Below are 20578 nucleotides of genomic sequence, written 5' to 3' on the forward strand. Positions count from 1 at the left end.
TGAATCCTCCTCCTGCTCTCAGTGCTGTCACTGTTTGTCCTGTGACAACAGAAACATCCACCCAGCAGGCAGCTCCTGCTCCAGGCTCCATGTCGCACCTCAGAAAAGCCTTCACCCACCCCACCTTCTCTATTCTGCTCCAGGTGAAGGAAGACTGACAGGCAGTTGACTGTGCCATTCATATAAGTCACATCCTTGCTGTCCCAAATCTCCTAACTATAGGTTTGTCTGTGTTTCAGTGGAGAAATATCTGATGCCCATTGCTCTGTGATGGAAAGCTTTCCCAGGAATGCAGCATAAACTCTTAATGCCCTTTCCTTCAAGTTATGCATTCAAAGTCAGTATTGTGATCTTTTCACATAGACAAAAGCAGCATCACATCTTTCTTTTTTTGTTTGTTTTTTGTTTGAAGATTTCTTATTATGTGACTTTCAGTATCAAAAAAAAATTTCTTATAACTGCTTCTGTCCCTAGTTTTGGGAAAATACGTTTTTCTCTCCAAAAGAACTTGTATAAACCAAAGCTGAGATAGCAATGCTGGCAAGAGGATAGCCACTGAGCAGTATTTCTTTATCCATTTGCATATGATACAGGAGCAGATAATAATTATCTTTAATGTACTGTATCTACAGTTCCAAAAGATTTGAAGAAAATTTCCTCCAAGTAAACATTGGTCTGCAATACTTCTATAGTGTTAGTCAATACTAAAACTATCCGTTGTTTATTATCAATTCAGGTGTGTTTTAAAATTCTGCATGGAATTCAGGTTCCAAGTTTTGCTTTTTCCCCTCATATATAATATTAACTACACAATATTACTATACAATATTAAATACACAGCCTATACTATAGCCCCATCCAGTATTTCATCATGTATGTTGGCTAAATGTGACATAGAATATGCTAACCAGAAAAATAAGTCAATTAAAAATAAAGGATAATAGTCACCCATATTTGCTACCTCTACAGATGGGAACCTGTCCTTACCATCAGTGTTTGGTACAGCAACACAATGAGCAGGCTAGAGATGCCTCCCCATGCACCAGCATCAGTCCCTGCCCCAAAATGCCCATAAAATAGTGGACGCAGGCCAAGGATTCCCATCTCCCAGGAGGCAGAGACTCACTTATCCTCACAACACCCACCCCTCCAGCCCCAGAGACCATATGAAGAGCGAAGGGAAAACCATGAATCACCCCACTCACTTGTCTGCAGCTCCACAGCCAGCTCCAGCTGGGATATCAGGCATATCTCTGGGTGGCAGCCCAGTGAGTCCAAACCCAGCTCCCTCAGCAAACGGAAGACATGGTGCTGGCCAATGGCCCCTTCTCTGAGCAAAGTCTGAAGACAGTGGAAGACGCAGACTGAAGAAGATGGCAACATTAGCTCCTGGGGTGGGAACCAACGTGCCAGGCACACATCTGTAGGTGTGTTGAGAGGTGAGGGACATAGTCAGGTATCTAAACTTGCAAGCATAATGTATGATTTTATGAAGTCAGGCTCTTCATGCCCTCAGGGCTGATGGGGAGGGTGGGGGGAACCCCAGGGACAAGGAGCTGTTGGGGCTGAAATCCCACCTTCTGGCTGAGGTGAGAAATTCCTTCATGAAGGTGCTCCTGATGCTATTGGCTTGCATGGGCAGAAACAGCCCCGGGCTCCTAACGTGATATTGGAATGCAATTGCTGTCTAGCTTCTGAGGGGTTTACCCATATTTGAACATTTTAGTAGGGGTGTCTCTAGATCCCTCCTCCCCCACACCCCATCTGTCTTGTCATTCAACATCTGTTGCTCTGCAGTCAGTCTGCTTTGATACAGGCAGTTTCTTTAGTCCCTATCAACAGTGGATGGCTGTGTGGATTCAGCCGACGTTTCTTGCAGTTATCAAGATGGCTGGAAGTAAGATTCTCTCAATCCCAGAGCTGGCAAAGAGCTTCACTTGAGCCCATCAGCCAGCCTGAAGCCACACAAGTGGTATCTGAGGGAGGCCAGCCAGAAAGACCCCACATTTCCCAGTTGGTCCTGCATAGCCCAAAGAGATGTCTTAACTGATCATACCGAACTTAAATTAATCTTGATATAATTAACACAATGCCTGCCTTCATTTGCTTGCTGCAAAAGTACAAATATTTAGAAGGGCTTCATCTAAGGGACCTTCCAGGTTCTTGGTAAAGCCTCCCCTACTGTCTCCAGGCACATCCACTGCCTAAGAGAATGAGTCACATACCTTTGCCGTAGGAAACTAGTGTGCCCATTGTGAAAAAAACTGATGCAGTCCCTTGTCGTTAAAAGTCACAGGGTCACTACTGGGCAATGATTGCGGTTTAACAGCCTGTTTTATACCAGAGGACGAGAGGGGAGTATCGCATATGCCTCGAGGAACTTCACCATCGCTAGCCTTGTACAGTCAGGGTTTGACTGCGCCCCAGCACTAAGCAACATGGATGAATGCACAAACAAGACCCAAATGCTAATCCAAGCCTCTTCAATGACACATCACCAATTCTGCTTCCATCTCAGACAGACATGGGTGATGCTGCTCTTCCTGCCCACTTCTGTTACTGATCCTGTGTGTTTACCTATGGAAGCCTATGGGGCACCTCACTCCACCCTGCCTAGAGGTGGACTCGCAAGGGCTACATACACAGCCACCAGGACATCAGGCACATCAGTCTGGGGTAAGGCTGGAAAGAAGGGCACAAACTGTTTCATAACTAGGATGGGGAGCTTTACTGACGGTGAGAATTTGTTGGGAGAAATTTATCCTGAATGCTAAAAAAATCTGAACGGATCATTTCCCTCTCTCTGCTACTGTTATACACCACACCTTTTTTCTGCTTTTGCTTTCACCTATGTCTTATGTCAAATAAGATCATCCTCTGTCTCTTTTATATTCACAAACTGCATGAATTCTATTATGACAACACTGAATTTCATTGTGTCGTTTGTTGCTGATCATTTGCCGCATGCAGTGGGAAATTTTTCTCTTTCCCACCACAAAACAGTGACATGGATACAAAGCTAAACATCCATTCTGCACAGTACTATAAACCACTGGTGGGTTTTTTCCAGCTGGTAAAAAAACATCCAAATGATCCTCATTTCCCACAGAATGGAGCTCCCTTTCTCCTGCTAGCCCTCTGAGCAGAAGGATGGACTCTGCCCTACTCCCAGTCTTCCCAGCCATAACCAGTGGCCAGAGAGGACAGTGTGACTGTCAGCTGTCTGTGGAACCAGCTCCCCACAGGAGGCCACAGGTCCCTAGGGGCACCCTGGCACCAAGTGCTCTCTCAGCAACCCAGCAAGTGTAGGGCTGGCATGGCACAGCATCATCTGGGCCACTAGAAGTCCCAAAAAAGCAGCACAGACATATGTTTCTGGTCAAATTCCTGACAGCCCTGCATATGTCCATACCCATTATTCTGCCAGATACTTTCTGATGGAAGTATCTCACTATTGCCTTCAGCGAAGCAGCACCATAGGCTGGAAGCCAACTGCAAATTCAGGAAGGAGGTTCCTTGAGGTGCTGGGTTTGCGGGCTGCAAAACACGATCACCCATGTCCAGTCCCACCACTGCTCCAGGGCTAATCCTGTACTGGTAAACTCAAGGGATTTATATGATCACAAACCACCAGGATATTGTTTTTATGTACCATCTGGGCCCACTTGTCTAAGGATGAGCATGAGAAGAGCTACCTCTCTGTCCTGAGTTCAGCAGTAGCAGTCATTTTTCTCTTCCTTAGTAGCTGGTACAGTGCTGTGTTTTTGACTTTCAGCCTGGGAACAGCACTGATAACACCGATGTTTTTAGTTACTGCTCAGTAATGTTTACTGTGACCAAGAACTTTCTGAGTCTCATGCTCTGCCAGGGAGGAGGGGAAACCAAGAGGAAGCAGAGACAGGACATCTGACCCAAACTAACCAAAGAGGTATTCCATACCACAGCATGTCATGCCCACTGTATAAACTGGGGGCATTTACCCAGAAGGGCTAGATAGCTGCTCAGGTCGGGCTGGGTATTGGTGAGCGGGTGGTGAGCAGTTGTATTCTCTTCCCTTGTTATTTTCCTTATCATTATTATTACCCTAATGGTTTGTGTTATACCTTAGTTACTGGACTGTTCTTATCTCAACCTGTGGGAGTTATGTTCTTTCAGTTCTCCTCCCCATCCTTCCAGGAGTGGGTGGAAGGAAGGAGGGAAATGAGTGAGCAGCTGCATGTTTATAGATTGCCAGCTGGGGTTAAACCACAACACTCCTTTCAAAAGGAGCTATGCAGTCAAGCATCCTCTCTCACAGCTAAGGTGTCTTAGGTGTCACAAACACTGGTGGATAAATACAGGCAAAACAAGATCACCTCCCTGCATCCCTTCCCTGCACCTCACAGTTTGAGCAAGGCACCAAAGCAGGGTTTGGTGAGCTGCCGAGGCACTCAGATGTGCAGACACATTAGCACACACACTCCATCAGGGACTAGTTGCATGCTAGTGTCCTACAGCCTCTTCTTGTGATATCTTTGTGACAAATGTCCCTGTGATCTCTGTTCTCCACACTACCCAAGGCAGCAATAACTTGTTACCACCTTTCCTTCAGTTGGCTGGGTGAAACTTTGGGAACTAGACTGTACTTTCAGTGAAACCCGTAAAGAAACAATTATTAAATAACAGAACTTAAACATTTCCAAAAGAAGTTAGAAAACAGATCTCTTTATTAGGAACAAAATCAAAATGGGGAAAAGAAAACCATCAAAAAAGAACAATAGCTGGACATGAACACATAGAGTTAAAGGAAGAACACAGGCTGCACTTCTCACCTCACAGTAACAGAAACCTTTGCCCTGCATTTTCAGCAAGGAAGGACAGAAAACCAGCCATGTCCTCGTAGACATATGTCTCATAAAGCCATGTGCCCTATAAAGCAATCTTGAGTCTCAGATTCCTGTTTCAATGGGAAAAATGCTTCCTGGACTGGGGTTACACTAATGGTGGTGAAGTGCTAATAGGGCACACCAGCCTTCCCAGGGCTGACAGAAGCAAGGCAGCACTAGGACAAGCTGAAGGTAGGATGCACCAGCTCAGCAGGACAAGGGTGGCCCTACTCTGCCACCCTCAGCACCCAGAATGCTGCTGGCTTCTACTTCAGAGCAGCCCAAAGAAACGTTCCCCCTTCAAAGCACGTAATGGAGTCGACTGTCCCCTGCGTGCCCCTGGCAGAAAGTGCAGAAGAGATGCAAAGCTGACTGTCGTCCGATTTTGGTGACAGCAGCCCCTGTTCACCCAGCTTCACTCACTGCCACTGTGCTGCTTACAGGCAGCTGCCACCCCAAGCACTTGGCATCACATTTTTGTCATTCAACTCACAGCCTTTGAGGAATGTTTGCACTGAAAGGAGCTAGAACAGCACCATGAGGAAAAGAAATACTATCTTCCTCTTACTGTGGAAAAACCTGATTCCTATGACAGCCTTAAAAAGCAGAGAGGCTGAATCACCACCAACACAGCACACGAGATCCAAACGTATTCTAAACAGAGTGACAAGACAAGGAAACAAGAACAACCACCTATGGCTGGGCGTCACAGGTGCAGAGCTTTGCCATGTACACAGACATGCAGACTTCAGGTGAGCATGCAGCAGTCCCACCAGCTCCCCCGCCTGGGAGAGAAGTGGCTTCAGCTGGGTTTTGACTTTGCTGGGGTACTTGCAGACCTTGTTGGGTGACATTTACAAGGCATACCTCAAATCTGTTTCTAAGGGATTCATGGCGCAATATTAGCACAATATAAGAGAAGAACAAAAAGGAGAGAGAGGGATGCAAGAAGGGAAGAGAGGAATGCAACACACACTTCCCCACTCCTTTCAGCCTCTACCTGTACCACATCTCCTTTTACTCTACCATGCCTTTCTAGCCCACAGGGCTAGGTTAACACCAACATGTCTCACTTCCAGCTACCAAAATGCACTCATACAGTAAATACCTTGCTCTGGCAGCTCATCTGCAGTACTCCTTGTGCTCCGAGAGCCCTGCAACCCTGGGCAGCTTGCCAGGGACTCAGCTACCTGCTGCCTGGGACAGAGCCTTTTCCCTCTCCTTACCTCATCCTTCTTCCCTGCAAGTCTACCCCAGCTGCTCTACTTGCAAACCTCCTCTGAGCAGAACAGGACATGTGTAGCAGTAAGACTTGCCTAAGAGAGTTTGTGAATGGCTCCTGCCTCCTGCCTGTCCAAGTAACACAGCACTGAAAAAGCCTACATGTACAGGCAGATGGCCTGCTTTATCAGCTTGCAGTAGCTAAATCATTACACTAAAGGCTCTAATGCTTGCACTGATGAACGATCTCAGCGTTATAATCAACATTTCTGACAAAATTACACACCCCAGGCCCCCTCCTGCCACAAGCAAGCTAGTGATGGAGCTGTTTTAACTCACAACCTGAGCAGTGAGGTTCTGGTGAAAGCCATTACAGGGAGTCAAAAGGCAAGCAAGCCAACATCACCTCCTAAGGCCTGCACACAGCAGTCCCTGCCACCACCACCACTCCTGGTCCCAAACAGCAAGTGGTGACCAAATCATAAAGGGACTAGAGCTCAGAGGAGTGATTCAGATAGACACCAAGCACAGCAGATACCTAGCTGAGACCTCCATTGAGCTTTGTTCTGAGGGCCTGTGAAAAATGCCTTGAAATCTCTGAAGGAGGGGCTTTCTCAGGAAATCTCTGGCAAGTTCTTGTTTTGTCTGGGACTGGAAGGCCATCCCAACCTGCCTGCCATGCCTGCCCCTTGAAGGAACTGCTGGCTGTGAGAAACATGGCAAGGCATAAGGTGGCAAGAAGCGGAGGAGCTGCCTTGTCTCATTTCAGGCTGCCCTCTAGGGCTCCACAGTTTACCTGCAGGTCTATTAAGAGGCAAAGCATCAATGAGCTGCCCAGTTTTGTTTGGTAGAGAACCTGTTAGCCCACAGCAGTGTGGCCTTCAAGCCAAGCATCTGCTTTTCCTTGTATACATATTTATTTTTTTAAATGAAGTTAGCAGGCCTGACACCTCATGCCTTTCCCCTGCTGAAATTTCCTGGACTAATTCTTACACATAGCGGGACTATGGGATGCAAAGGACAAGTATTGTAGGCTTTAAGGCAGGGTAGAACAGCAAGCATGGCAGATCAGTCATCACTTGGATCTAGGAAACAGTCTGAGGGATTTTCCTGGCTTTCCATATCAACTATGACCTCTGGGTCTGGCATTTGCTCAGCCTCCATCTCCACTGCCAAGTTTTCTTCCACAGGTGGCTGAGGCTCAACATCTTGGTCAGTCTGGGCAGCATCTGGAGAAGAAGGGAGAGGTGGTTTTAAATGCCTGCACTATGCTCACCCTTGTAAAAACCCTTCCCCAGCCCCTGATGCTGCTGGCTGCCTAACCCTCTCACTCCCCACTACCCAGGTGTCTGCAAGCAAAATTTCAGTCTTCTTTGTAACTACTCATTTATTGAGTTGTCCGTTATAGCTTTAGACACTTTGGTGTCCCAAATATATAAAAATAGTAAAGCCAAATCTACTCAGTTACATCTGAGTAATTAAAGCTAGGAAACAACATACATTTAATATATTCTCACCTGAACACTTTAAAAACACCTCTGCTTTTTACCTTTTGGTAGAAAATTTGAGTGTGAGATACAGTTTAAGTATAATATTAAACAATTACCTGACTTACTTTTTTTTCTTTCTTGCAATATATCCATGAGTAGTATTTAATATTTTGAAAGCCCAGCAAAGCAGCATCCAAGGTTAGACATAAAACATAGCTGAGCTGTTGAGAGGATGTGCTTGGTACAGTGGAAGACACCAGAATTGGAGACAGCAGTACTGAGACAATGCTATGACCTCCAGTTCATGATGTCTCTGCTAGGCCTACTTCAGGTGATGATAGTGCATTTCTGGGTAAGATGTTGCCAGCATGCACATTTGTGAAAAACAATTGAGGAAAACATAATACAAAAAAGTGAAGTATTAGCATCAAGCACTTACAGAACAGGAGATTTCTGAAGGGTTTTTACCACTGCACTCTCTTGACCATGCACTTGCTGAAGTAATGGGATTTTAGTTTTGATTCCTTTGAAGGATATAAAGCATGATCGTATTCCCACTTTAGTCCCCAAATTAACAAACCTCATGAGGTTCAACAAGGCCAAGTACAAGGTCCTGCAGCTGGGTCAGAGCAATCCCAATCACTAACACAGACTGGGAAGAGAATGGTTGAGAGCAGCCTAAGGAGAAGGACTTGGGGGTGTTGCCGATGAAAAGTTCAACTTGAGTCAGCTTCGGTGTGCGCTCACAGCCCAGAAACCAAGCATGTCCTGTGCTGCATCAAGAGGAGCTTGAGCAGCAGGTTAAGGTGATTTTCCCCCTCTGTGCCATTGTGATATCCTACCCACAGTCCTGCTCTCAGCTCTGGGGCCCCCAGGAAAAGAACATGAACCTATGAGTCCACAAGAGGGCCAGGAAGATGATCTGAGGGCTGGAGCACTTCTATTATGGAGACAGGCTGAGAGAGCTGGGGTTGTTCAGCCTGAAAAAAAAGACTCAGGGGAGACCTTACAGCAGTCTTCCAGTACCTAAAGGGGGCTTACAAGAAATATGGAGAGGGGCTTTTTACAATGGCACGTAGTGACAGGACAAGGGGAAATGGCTTTAACTGAAAGATGGTAGATTTAGAGTAGATACTAGGAAGGAATTCTTCCCTGTGAGGGTGCTGAGGTGCTGGCGCAGGTTGCCCAGAGAAGCTGTGGCTGCCCCATCCCTGGCAGCGTTCAAGGCCAGGTTGGATGGGGCTTGGAACAACCTGTTCTAGTGGAAGGTGTCCCTGCCTGTGGCAGGGGGTTGGAACTGGATGAGCTTTAAGGTCCGTTCCAATCCAATCCATTCCATGATTCCATGAAATACATGAACCTCCAACTTTTATTGGATTTAGCTGTCTTTACAGATCAGCATATTCGTGGACACTTTCCTGGAGATGACTGCTTAGAAAAACAATGCTGAGTCTTATAAAATGTTACTGATGAGAAGGAAGGGGAAGGAGGCATGATAAAATTGCAGGAAATATGCTAGGTTTTGAGGGGGGTGCTGGTTTTGAGACCTGTGTTTTAGCACGAGGTACTGGAACAGTCTGCAGGCTGCCGGCGTACCCTGTGTGGGATGCTTGTGGGATGGCTGCCATTACACCTCATGGCTGTGTGAGTGCAAGAGTCACTCCTGTGTAGAAGCCAAGCATGAGTAAGGTACTGAGAAATGACCTGCTGCAACTCCTGTTCTGTGGACACAATGTAGCACCTTCCAAGCATGTACTCACCAAGGGAGTCACAGGCCCCTCTCTATAGTCAGCTCCTACCCTATCAACCACACACAGCCCTTTTGTCCTTCAACCTCCTAAACAAGCTATCTGTCCAACATAAATCAACTCACTGGACCCACCAGGCTTTGGAGGACAGTCAATTTGGGCAGCTTGAGCCTCAACATGGTCTCCACTGGGGGGGCTCTTCACACTTTCACTGGAGATCATAGACATTATTAGTCTGTCATCCTTCTCCTCCTCTGCAAAACCAAAACCGGAAACTTGAAACAAAGAGGTCCCACACATCACAGCAGCCTCAGCACATCCATTGCAAGGCCAGACCACCAACACATGCTTGTATCTCCTCCTCATGCAGCACTGGCTCCATTCCCAGAGCAGACAGATGCCATGTACAGTGGGCCAATGGCAACCTGTCAGAGACCAGCTTGGGCATGCTGGCAGGATCACAGCTTGAGGTGACGTCACTGGGCACAGGGAGATTGCAGTCAGGGACTGGTGTTGACAAACGACTGCCATCAGAAGCCTACAGGTCATATCAGGATTAGATATGAGTGAGACCCAATTTCCTTGCCCATAGAAGAGATTCTGTTGTTTCTTTCTTTTCAGGAGCACATGGTGGCAAGTGTGAGGTGAAAAAACAAAAAGCAAGGTTTAGTTCCACACCCTGGTGGGCACAATAGTTGCCCATCAACATGCAGCTTTCTGCTCCACCAGGACAAGGGAGGACTGGCTAGAAGACAAGTAGTGACCCAGCTGAGAACAGTTCATGCTGAGGCTATTTTAACCTCAGCCTACACTGAGGCTCATCCCAGAGGGAAGCAGCATTCTCCACTCACCTGAAGGCACTGGTATGAACTTGTGTTTCCTTTTCATGCAGCAGCATATGACTGAGGACACAAGCACCACCAGGATAACTGCACCCCCTGCACTCCCTGCAAGGATGTAGATGAACCACGGATACTGCAGCAGGTCTCCTGCAAGAGGAACATGACACTAGTTAGGGTGGACAAGCTACTTCCTCTAAAGGGGAGAAATCCTGCAGCCAGGTTAGAGCATGTGGACATTAGTGTTGGATGAGGGGAGCTGATCCTGTGAACTGTGGCACATCATGACTTATGTCACATTGTTTAATTATAGTATGGGATTGTTTGCTAAAAGAAGAGACTTACTTGGTTAAGCTATGAGCATTTGTTTCTACCTACTCTGACCAATAACATCTAAGGTAATTCATGAGTTTTAAACAAATTTAACAAGAAATGTGGTGGTTTGAAAGATACTACATTTCAACAAGGTTTATGAAAACTGACAGCTGAGAAGAGGACAGATACCCTAAGGTAGCATCTCCTGCTGAAAGAAAAGCTGCAGAGTCTACCCTCAGAGCTTGTGCTAGGGCCCAGAGGACCCACTTACAACAACCACGTAATGACTATACCAACCTCAAAGCAAGTCTGATAAAAGATCACTTTCTCAGCTACCACAAACTTTATCCACCCCGGTCAGAACTGTAACAAACCAGCTTCACTGATGCCTGGGGAAGAATTTCTCTTTATTCCCCTTCCCAACAGAGATCATTCAAAACACCTAGCAGGAGGCGAAGGATACAGATGGCTGAGCAGAAGGCCACACACAAGTCAGTTGTAATTACTGGTTAGCTGAGTTCCTTGCTTTGATGGGTCAGGCTTGCACATACATTGCTGCTGAGCAAGGAAGCTGGTAGAGGGCGTCACAGGCTTGCAGAAAAGAGATTCATCCAGACTGGCTCCCTCTCTGACAATTTATTCCAACCTGAGGCAGCCAGAAGGAAAACTCTTCTTCCCACATGAAAAAAAAATAAAAATAACCCCATACAGCTCAACTATCACCATAATGCAGATTCCTTAAAACTTCTTAGGTGAGCTTACACAATCTCTTTTTGAATAGTTTGTCTTCTTTTTGGCTGCACGCACGCCTGCATAGCACCACACTGCAGAAACCAACAGGCTCACAAAGAGCCTGTTTTCAAGACCCTATATGCACAAATTGCTGCATATCCCCAAAGGCTGGGAAGTGTTTCAGATGTTCCAGTACATACTATACACTGTTATAGTCCACACACTCACCAGGACAGTAAAAACAAGGGTACACAGCTCCTCCTGTGTGTGAATTCACACATACTCGGTATTTCTGGAGTGCTTGTTCCAGTCTCTTTAGGAACAGTTACCAAGTTCAAAAAAATCTATATTTAAAATTAAACTTTCAGCAAATGAATAATAATTCCCTAACAATTTCATTTCCTTTTTGATAAAAACTTAGAGAATATTGTCAGAAGTATAAATATATGTTGGATTTTTTTTCCTGACTATTTTTTCCTAAAAAATTGCCATTTGTTAGAAAGGTCTTTTTGAGATAAAATATCATGTTAGAAATCTATAATAAACAAGTAATAAAAAAGTAATGAACCGATAAAAGCCTTTTACATATGTTGACTTGTTAAATTCTGAAACCTCTGTTTTAGATCCCTGTGGTCAGAGTCCTTTGGTGCCTGATAAGTTTACAGTATTTCTGCCAAATTAATTGTTTTAAGCTAACTGTTATTCAAAATCAATTTCAGCAACCAAGAAGTTGCCTAAATAACTGTTTTTACATGCATTTCATACCTACAGTGCAAACTATATTCAGCACTTTGCCTGGAGAAAACAATAACCAACAAAAATAATCTGTTATCTTTAACAGAACTTGTTTCTCTCTTCAAGTCACTTTACTAGTATTCAGAATTGCTTTAGCTTACTTTTTACAAATGTAGCTGCAACTAGTGACTAAAAACTAGAATCTCTGTTGTGTTCTTGCTCTCAGACCCTTCCAAATCTGTGTTCATGCATGTGTCCTTCCCAACAGACCTATCACTAATTTCCCCTGTGGGCTTTTCGAAAGAAAATAGGGAACTGCTATCACACTCAGGGACTGGGCAGCCACCTAGAATAAACAATGGTACCTGCCAGCCCTTGTACGTTTTATTACAGGGCTTGACTGAACACCTTGTGGATGTTCACATCCCCGTTCCCCAGTGCCACAACCCACTTGGGTCTGACTACACTACCTCTGACCAATTTAACCAGACAAAATGAAGATCATTTTCCACAATCACAAGTGCCAAACCTGCACAATGGTGCCAGTGTGATCAGGCATGAAGAGCCCTCAGCATTTCCGCTGTATGCCAGTACTCATGAAACAGGGTTTATGTCAGTAATTTTGCTTTCACACCAACTGTATGCTGCTATGGACCTGGAATCCCTCAGTTTCTAAAATGCTAAGTGCTATTGCACAGTGCAATTTCTTTAGTAGCAAAGATGAATATATTAATTACACCTAATTTGACAAAACCTTATAGATAAAGAATTATGCTATTTTAATGTTGTTTTGCTGATCATCTTCACTGCCAGAGAGGAGAAAAAACACCAATGCTGGTCTGCACACCCAAGGTTATCTAATAATTTTGTTTGTTCATTTGTTCACATGCATCATGCAGGTCTGGTGGTTTTGATCAGTCCTAGGATCTTAATTTTCTGTCCCATTAAATCAAGGCCTCATTCCAGCAGAGTACTCAGCATATATGGATAGCTTGTCACTGGATAAAGTCATAGCCTTATCACAGAACTACATATCTGAGCAGAGACATGAAGAGAAAATCCACTACATTTCATAACTAAGTGAGCTGTGTCTTTACCGCACCTCTGATGGTGTAGGGATGATGGAGAGACATTTGTATAGACTGGTAAATCTTTATGCAGCTAGCCTAAAGAAGGAGAAAAAAAACAAGGCAGAAAACCTCAGCTGAATCCAGCAGCAACAGGGTTGAACTGGTGGACATGTTTTTACAGGGATGTTGCAGAAACTGGAAAGCTGCCTGGGTAATGGATGAAAGTCAGGTAGATAGCAGCTCATGTTTCTAAACTGGCATAGAGGATTGGTGCACAGGAGGGTGCAAGGTCTCCATCACTGGGAAGTAGGAAAACGGACAGATGGCAATCCATCCTTGCTGTAGGGTTGGGTAAAAGGACCTCCTGAACAAATTTTCATCCTTCCTGTGGTCTTAGGCTGTCATTCCGAGACACAGGAGGAAGTCAAGGGGAAATTTCCTAAAAGGGAGGACGTGGCAAGCCTAGAAGGCAGCTGCCAGATGACAGAAGAGTTCGGTATTATTCTGACAGCAACAACACATTAGTTTTCTGCTGCAAGAGACCAAAAGAGAAGTTTTCTGGAGACATCATTACTCACCATAGCTGCAAGAGAGCAAAACAGGCTTGGTCCTGGTGACACTGTTCCCATGGTAAACCTCACATACAAGCTCTCCAGGCACAGTTTTGTCCAGGCGAACCTTCTTCCCACCATCCTTAACACAAGCCTCAGGGGCACTCATCACGGTGCCATTCAGCAGCCACCGAAAGCTGGTGCTCTCGTTGCTGTTCACGTTGCAAGACACCTCTCCAGTCCCATTAGGAAAGCACTGGATACCAATGGTTGGCTCTGGTCACACACAGCACAGGGCAATGGGAACAGGAAGGAAAGAAAGAGGTGAGGAACCAACTCAGCAGTGAACTGGAGCTGGACAGGAGCTTCCCTTACTACCACCATATTTACTGCCAGGGAGCATGGAAGTAACCAACCAGACTCCTAAGTGCCTGCCCCAGCCCTGAAATGCTTAGCAGTTCCCACCCAACCCTGCTGGTGACTCCTGGTGCCTATTTTGGGGATGCCATGAAAATCTGGTGTTTCTTCATTTTCCTTACTGCAATTGAAAACATGATATATAAAAGCCCCTGATCTGAAAGGATGATGCAAACACCCAAAGCATATGCCATCCAGAGGCTTCCTCTGTAATCAACAGGTAACTAGCTTCAGGGGAGACTCAGCCCTCTCCTCCCTCAGAGGTTTGTACTTCTGTTGTCACAGTGCCTCTTCTATTTTAGAGAGCAATTGGTACAAATCATGTCCAACACAGGTACCAGACACCTGCAGGTAAATAGGATGACCCAGACTAGGCCAGTTTGAAATGAAGTTATGATTCATTGATCTTATTACATTTTCCTGAATTTCTCTCTTTCTGCCTACTACAAGGAGCCAGCCCATTTCCTAAATTTGCAACTTTGCAAATACAGACTATACAGAGAAATAGTAAGAGTAACTCTGAGAATGTTGGTGTAAACATCCATGTAAATAAACTCAGAAATCACTTTGTTCAACTAGGGCATTACCTTCAGCTAAAATCCACTGCTCTCAGGACTACCTTTGCTGTGAAATTGTTTCCTTGACTTAGATGTGGCAACAGAAAAGGAGGAGATAGAAGTTCCCAAAGCAAATTCACTGCAATGGAGGTTAAGTCTAGGACACTTTGCAGTCTTTGCCTACTTTCAGTCTAAGCCCCTGATCTTCATGCCAAGGAGTCACATCTTTGACCTACTCTCCACAGCAGTTCCGCCTGTTTGTGCCCAAAAGGTTTAAAGATTCATTTGTCTTCACTAAGACCAGTTCGCTCAGACATTTTCATTACAATTTCATACGCTTCAATCTCCCTTAGAAGCTTTTTTAAGTGAAAGCCCTATAAAAGGAATGGTGGAGATGAGGACCAGAACAATGTTCTCTGGCTTTCTGGAGCACTAGTCAGCAGGGGGCAAACCCATTTAAGCCTTCTCCATCTTAACACAAGCAATGAGCTGGATCTGGTACAGAAGTGATTTTGCATCTGTCTTCTCACCCCATGGATGAGCAGGCACAAAAAGGGAAGCAGCAATCCTGAGGCCATGGGGAGGACAGCAGGGAGACTGGCATGGCAAGAAACCTATAGCTGGTCTCTGAACAGACCCAGAAGATACTGACCTCCAAGCTGCTCAGGGGCACCTAAAAATCAGAAAGTCATACCCAGATTTGTTTAGCACCTTTCCTCAGCTCCATGAAGCAGGAGAATAACCCACTACACCTCAACCCAGACCTACACAAGACCAGTTCAATTTCCAGAGCCAAGCCAGGTAGAGTTAACTCCTTAAGGAAGCGTGTGCACAGGCAACAAAAATGCTGTTGGGTCAGTGAGAGATTTTGTGAGAGCCATCAGGAAGAGTCCTCTAGAAATGAAGTCCATTTCCAGCTACAGGTCTACATACTGTGGGCTCAACTTCACAAACAATTCGTGCTGTTGTCTCTTACAGCAGGAAAACCAGCATATCACTCAATTGACTGGCTACTTCAAGGCTCAACAGACAGGAGAGACTGACAACACAGATGCAACAAGCATCCTTTAGTTTACACTCACCATTACTGCTCCTTGAGGTGTCAGAATCTTACAAAGCTGTTCCAGACATACCTATAGCTCCTGCAAGCTGAAGCGGTCTCTTAGGAAGAATTTCAAGGCACCAGCTTCCAGCCAGGCTCACAAGTTCAAAAGCTATTTGTTAAGTAGGCTACTTACCAAATATTTGCAGTGTAAAAACTCTGGTGGTGTTGTGAAAAACAAACTCATATTTTCCTTCATCCTCTTTCTCCACAGTCTTCAGCACTAGAGAGCCATTCTGGAAGTTCAGGCATCTGGGGGCAGAAGTGCCGCACTTAGCCAACAAAGTATCACTCAAGACACTTGTCAAACATCTCATGTCCCTCTTGCTCATACTGGAGAGGTTCTGCAGGCTCTGAATTCCCACAGAGAAGACTGCTGAGCTGCCACTGAGCACACTGGTCCAGGTGACAGAGCCTAAAAGAGAGATGCAGAATGTGGGCAGCAAGCTTGCTGTGTCCATCCATCCCCTCTCAGCTGCCTCCCAGATGGGCAAATGCACAGGTGAGACCTCAAGAGGCACAGACCCACCCATAGTGACAGGCTGTAATTGGAAGTCAGAGGAGTGGGAAGCCTTCCATAAAGGCCAACTTCCCCCCACCCTGTGACATGAGAGTGGTGTGCACACCATGCACACATGACAAAGGCTGAGCACCTCATGTTTTCTCTGCTCAAATTTGACACAAACATCTCCCACCCCACCCTCAGAGTTGCAAGACTCTGCAGACAGATACTCTGGGCATTGATGCCATGGATCTTTTACAGAGGATAGCAAAACCGGCTGCTGCCTGCACAGCTACTTTTACATAAAGTAAGGTGGCAGCTTCAACATGTCTTACAGTAATCCTGCATGCTATGAAGTTGCTGTACGCAAATCAGAGGTGCGTAAATGGCAGGGCAGCAGCAGCTCGGGACTAACCCAAGGTCACACCAAGCATTAGGAGTGGGACCACATACTCCCTGGCCCCTCCAGCCAGCATTCTGCCTACAAGGACTTTACGTTCTCCTCTGAAATGCTTTGTCAGATGCAGTACACTGAGAAAGTATTCTATTGTTAATTATCATTCATTTACTAAAAAAACCAATCTATCCTACTTCGGTCTGATTGCCCCTTTCATGCATTAGCACTTACGGTATTTGACATCTCCCCAAACCTGATAGAGTCATTAAAAGATCTTGGAGAAAAATTAAGGTGTCTGCTTATTTAGGCAATCTGTGCCAACTTCATAAAGAAAAATCCCACTTACCATGAGTAACAGTTATTATCACCAGCAAGCACTGCAGAGTAAAAGGAGAGCTGAAATCCATTTTAAAGAGCTCCTTGCACCATATGCTGAGAAGACGATCTGGCTACAGAGCTCAGTGAATATAGCACTCAGGAAATGATGTCAGAAGTAAGAGAAGGGGAAAAAAAAAGAAACTCCACAGATTGAATAATGTTTCAAATTAAACCTGCAAGGTTTTGGGTGACTGAACTCAGGCTGAACAAACGCAAGCCACAATGTGCTCTGCAAAGTCCTGCACCTTGTGTGCACCTTGCAGTGCCAGCTGCAAGCATGAGGATAGGGCTGAGAGATAAGGAGGGGCAAAACTATCTCCTGGTCAGCTCACCCCATTTAGGAAGATGCCAACACCAAGAGCAGGCAAAGGCGAAACACTTTTTTCTTTAATCCTTTTCTAGTTTTTAAAGTACTGCATCCCCACCCAAGGAGAAAAATCAGTCCACTCAGACAAAGCATTGCACATGCAGACCAGCTGAGATACCAACAAAAATCAGTCACAGAGTCTTACCAGCAGCACAGGTTGGAGAAGGCTTTCCCTCTGTACACAAAGGTACATTGCCAGCCTGAACTTTGCTGGGCTCTTCTAGTGCCTGAATAGTACCTGCCATACAGGAAAGGGCTCCATACAACCACCCCAGGCACAGAATAAAGGTTATGGGAAGTTGCATTGCAAAACTGGACAGAATGCACCCAGAAGCCACCCTGGCTCTGTTTGTAGTGCAGATCCTAGATACAAGACCAAAAAGCCAGTCTTTTAAGAACCACAGTGAACCATACAGGCCCAGACACTTTGTTCACATTCGTTGAGATGGCTTAAAGCACACTGGCATTTTGTACTGATTACCAAGGTGGATTGAATACACAAGCAACACACCAGAAACCATCTCACTCACTGGAGGAAGTAAACTTCCATAACACTAGAGCCAACGTCTGGATTTTTTTAGATGCGCTAGGCAACAACTGTTCAGAATGCATTTGGCAATCTTACACTTTTATGTCTGTGTCCAGAAAAACAGCACAAACACAGCCTGTTAAGGAAGCTCCATACTGTAGAATTATATGTATAAACATTTTTGAGAAATGGTTAAACCCCTCATGTTGTGGTCCACACTATTTTTCAAAGAATTTGGGTCTGCTTGATAATTCCACATTTCAGCCACTGGTTTGGTCCCTCTGACTTCTCCATAATGACAATTACATCTCATCTCCTACAGCCAGTGTCCAAAATTTACAGGTTTGTTCAAAGCTACCACAGCATCATCCTGTCTTTATCATACATGCATAGGACAGGTCTAAATCGATCTAAGATGTGCCAGAAATAGCCCTCTCTGAGAAAAGCAGTGAAGCAAGTCTTCAGATGCAACAGTGTAGAGGAAGGGGTAGAAAGAAAAGTATTTACAGTAAGAAACACTTTCATTTCCTTCTGTGCTGCTGAAATGACATGAAGAAAATCTCTCTCAAATGTCGCTGCAAGACTGGGGCTACCTACCTGCCTTGGATGTGCACATTCAACTTCATTTTGCCTTCATGCATGAAAGGCAAGCTGGTAGAGCTTAGGGTTGCAGTGCTGTGGTGGAGGCACAAGACAGAATGTGCAGGGTCACTTCAGAATAACACCCCAAGATGTTCAGAGTCACAGAAAAAAAACTAAAATGCAAAAGGGGTCTGCATACAGCCACATCCAGCAAAAGTTCACTTCTCCATCCAATGACAGCAGCATCACACAGTTCATTTAAAGATTTGCAGTAAAATCTAAGGAAAATATGGCCTTTCTGCTGTAGCTCTGTTGTTCCAGAAGTGACTGCGTGACTGTGACATTGCAGTGTCCTGTATTTAGTCTCCCTCTCAGCAACCCCAGGACAAATGAGTACATTTATGAGTTCAATATTTCTTGACTGCAAGTGCCTGATACATCACAGGGTATGTGAAGTCCCATTAGGTTGGTTCTGTCCCTCATAGCCTCACTAGCTAAGAAAAAAACCTCACAGCCAGGATGAAAATGACACTACATGCACAGCCTGTGTTGTCATCCATCAGCACCCTCCTATAAGAGCAACTCTCTCAAATTACATGTATATGAATTACATTAATTTCTTTGATGAGATTAGACACTAATTTCTAACACTGGCTAATGAATGCTCACAAAACCCTTGGCTAGCTAGAAAATTCACTTCCCTTTTCTATATAAAGACATAAAGTTTCATGTGATTGTTGCAGATAGAAAACACCTTGTGAGGCTTAACAGAAACTACTAGTAGAAGGGGGGGGTGAAATAAGAAAGGCATGGTAGAGGGAGGTGATTCTGCCCCTCTACTCTGCTCTCTGAGACCCCACCTGCAGTACTGCATCCAGCTCTGGAGCCCCCAGCACAAGAGGGATGTGTTGCTGCTTGATTGAGTTCAGAGGAGGGCCACAAAGCTAGAACAGTTATCTATGGATACAGGCTGAGAGACTTAGGGTTGTTCAGCCTGAAGAAGAGACTTTATAGCAGCCTTCCAGTACCTAAAGGGGGGACTACAAGAAATCTGGAGAGGGACTTTTTACAAGGGCAAGTAGTGATAGGAGAAGGGGGAATGGCTTTAAACTGAAAGAGGGGAGGTATAGATCAGACATTAGAAAGGAATTCTTCCCTGTGAGGCCGCTGAGGTGCTGGCACAGGTGCCCAGAGAAGCTGTGGCTGCCCCATCCCTGGCAGTGTTCAAGACCAGGTTGGAAGGAGCTTTGAGTGACCTGGTATAGAGGAAGGTGGCCCTGCCCATAGCAGGGGATTGAAACTGGATAAGCTTTAAGGTCCCTTCCAATCTAATCCATTCTATATGTTTTTATAAGAACTTGTAGCTGGAAGGTGAACTAAAAATCTTTTACAGGTGAGTTGCAAGCTCACAGGATTATTTTGTTCACGTAGCCTCCAACAGCATCACAAAAGGAGAACAGAGATTCATTCCTTACATGACATGAGGCATTGATACAACACAGGAGATTGGAAAACCTGAGCTAGCAAGTAAAGCAGGAAGTGAGCTGCGAAGTATTACAGAGAAATTTGTACACACTAACTCTACACATCTTCATTTAAATAGGCTGGTGTTAGTAGCGTACCTGTTTTTACTGTAGTTAATGCATGTCAGTATTACACAGGCCTGGCTTAACATGATGAGCCAGATGCTAGAAACTCAATGTGTGGAAACAGAAAATGAGCCCACAGCTCCAGCAATGCATGGAGTCAGCTCTGCAGGCTGCTGAAGTCTCCCTGGCCCAGCACCGGCATGGCCATGGCTACACCACAGGCTGCCAGGGCAGGTACAACCTGGTTTCTGCAGCACTAGGAGGAGGGAGAGGCTTGCAGTCACGCTAACTTACCTGTCCAATCCACGCCTACAGCTATTCATGCATGAGACTGCTTTTAATTAAACATGTTTTGGGTGGCTCTGAGGAGGGTTTATCTGTGTAGCCACAACGCACGAATGGGGGTCAAGCCTTCAAGATGCTTCTGTATGGGGGCAGCAGGACCCCAGAGGCTGAACTTGCAGAGACTGATAGAGATTTATGTTCATAAGAATATGAATTTTTTGCTAAATGGAACTAGGCAGAGAGCTATTCTTGAACTCTGAACTCTTTCTTGATCAAAGAAACAGTAATAACAAGCAAAAAATAGAAC

At 45.2% G+C, this 20578-nt stretch overlaps 1 protein-coding gene across 1 annotated transcript; it reads right to left on the reverse strand.

Moving 5' to 3' along the window:
• Positions 1-7068: 7068 nt before the first annotated feature.
• On the reverse strand, positions 7069-16175 carry LOC101880856 (uncharacterized). The gene is made up of 6 exons (XM_031045025.2): positions 16172-16175; positions 15779-16057; positions 13594-13842; positions 10176-10313; positions 9459-9578; positions 7069-7315 (listed from the first exon to the last, which is right to left on the reverse strand). The coding sequence occupies exons 1-6, from the start codon at positions 16173-16175 to the stop codon at positions 7155-7157; spliced, it is 951 nt and encodes a 316-aa protein (XP_030900885.1). The 3' UTR covers positions 7069-7154.
• Positions 16176-20578: the final 4403 nt, after the last annotated feature.

The sequence above is a fragment of the Melopsittacus undulatus genome, unplaced genomic scaffold, assembly GCF_012275295.1.
Source record: "Melopsittacus undulatus isolate bMelUnd1 unplaced genomic scaffold, bMelUnd1.mat.Z mat_scaffold_263_arrow_ctg1, whole genome shotgun sequence".
NCBI lineage: Eukaryota > Metazoa > Chordata > Aves > Psittaciformes > Psittaculidae > Melopsittacus > Melopsittacus undulatus.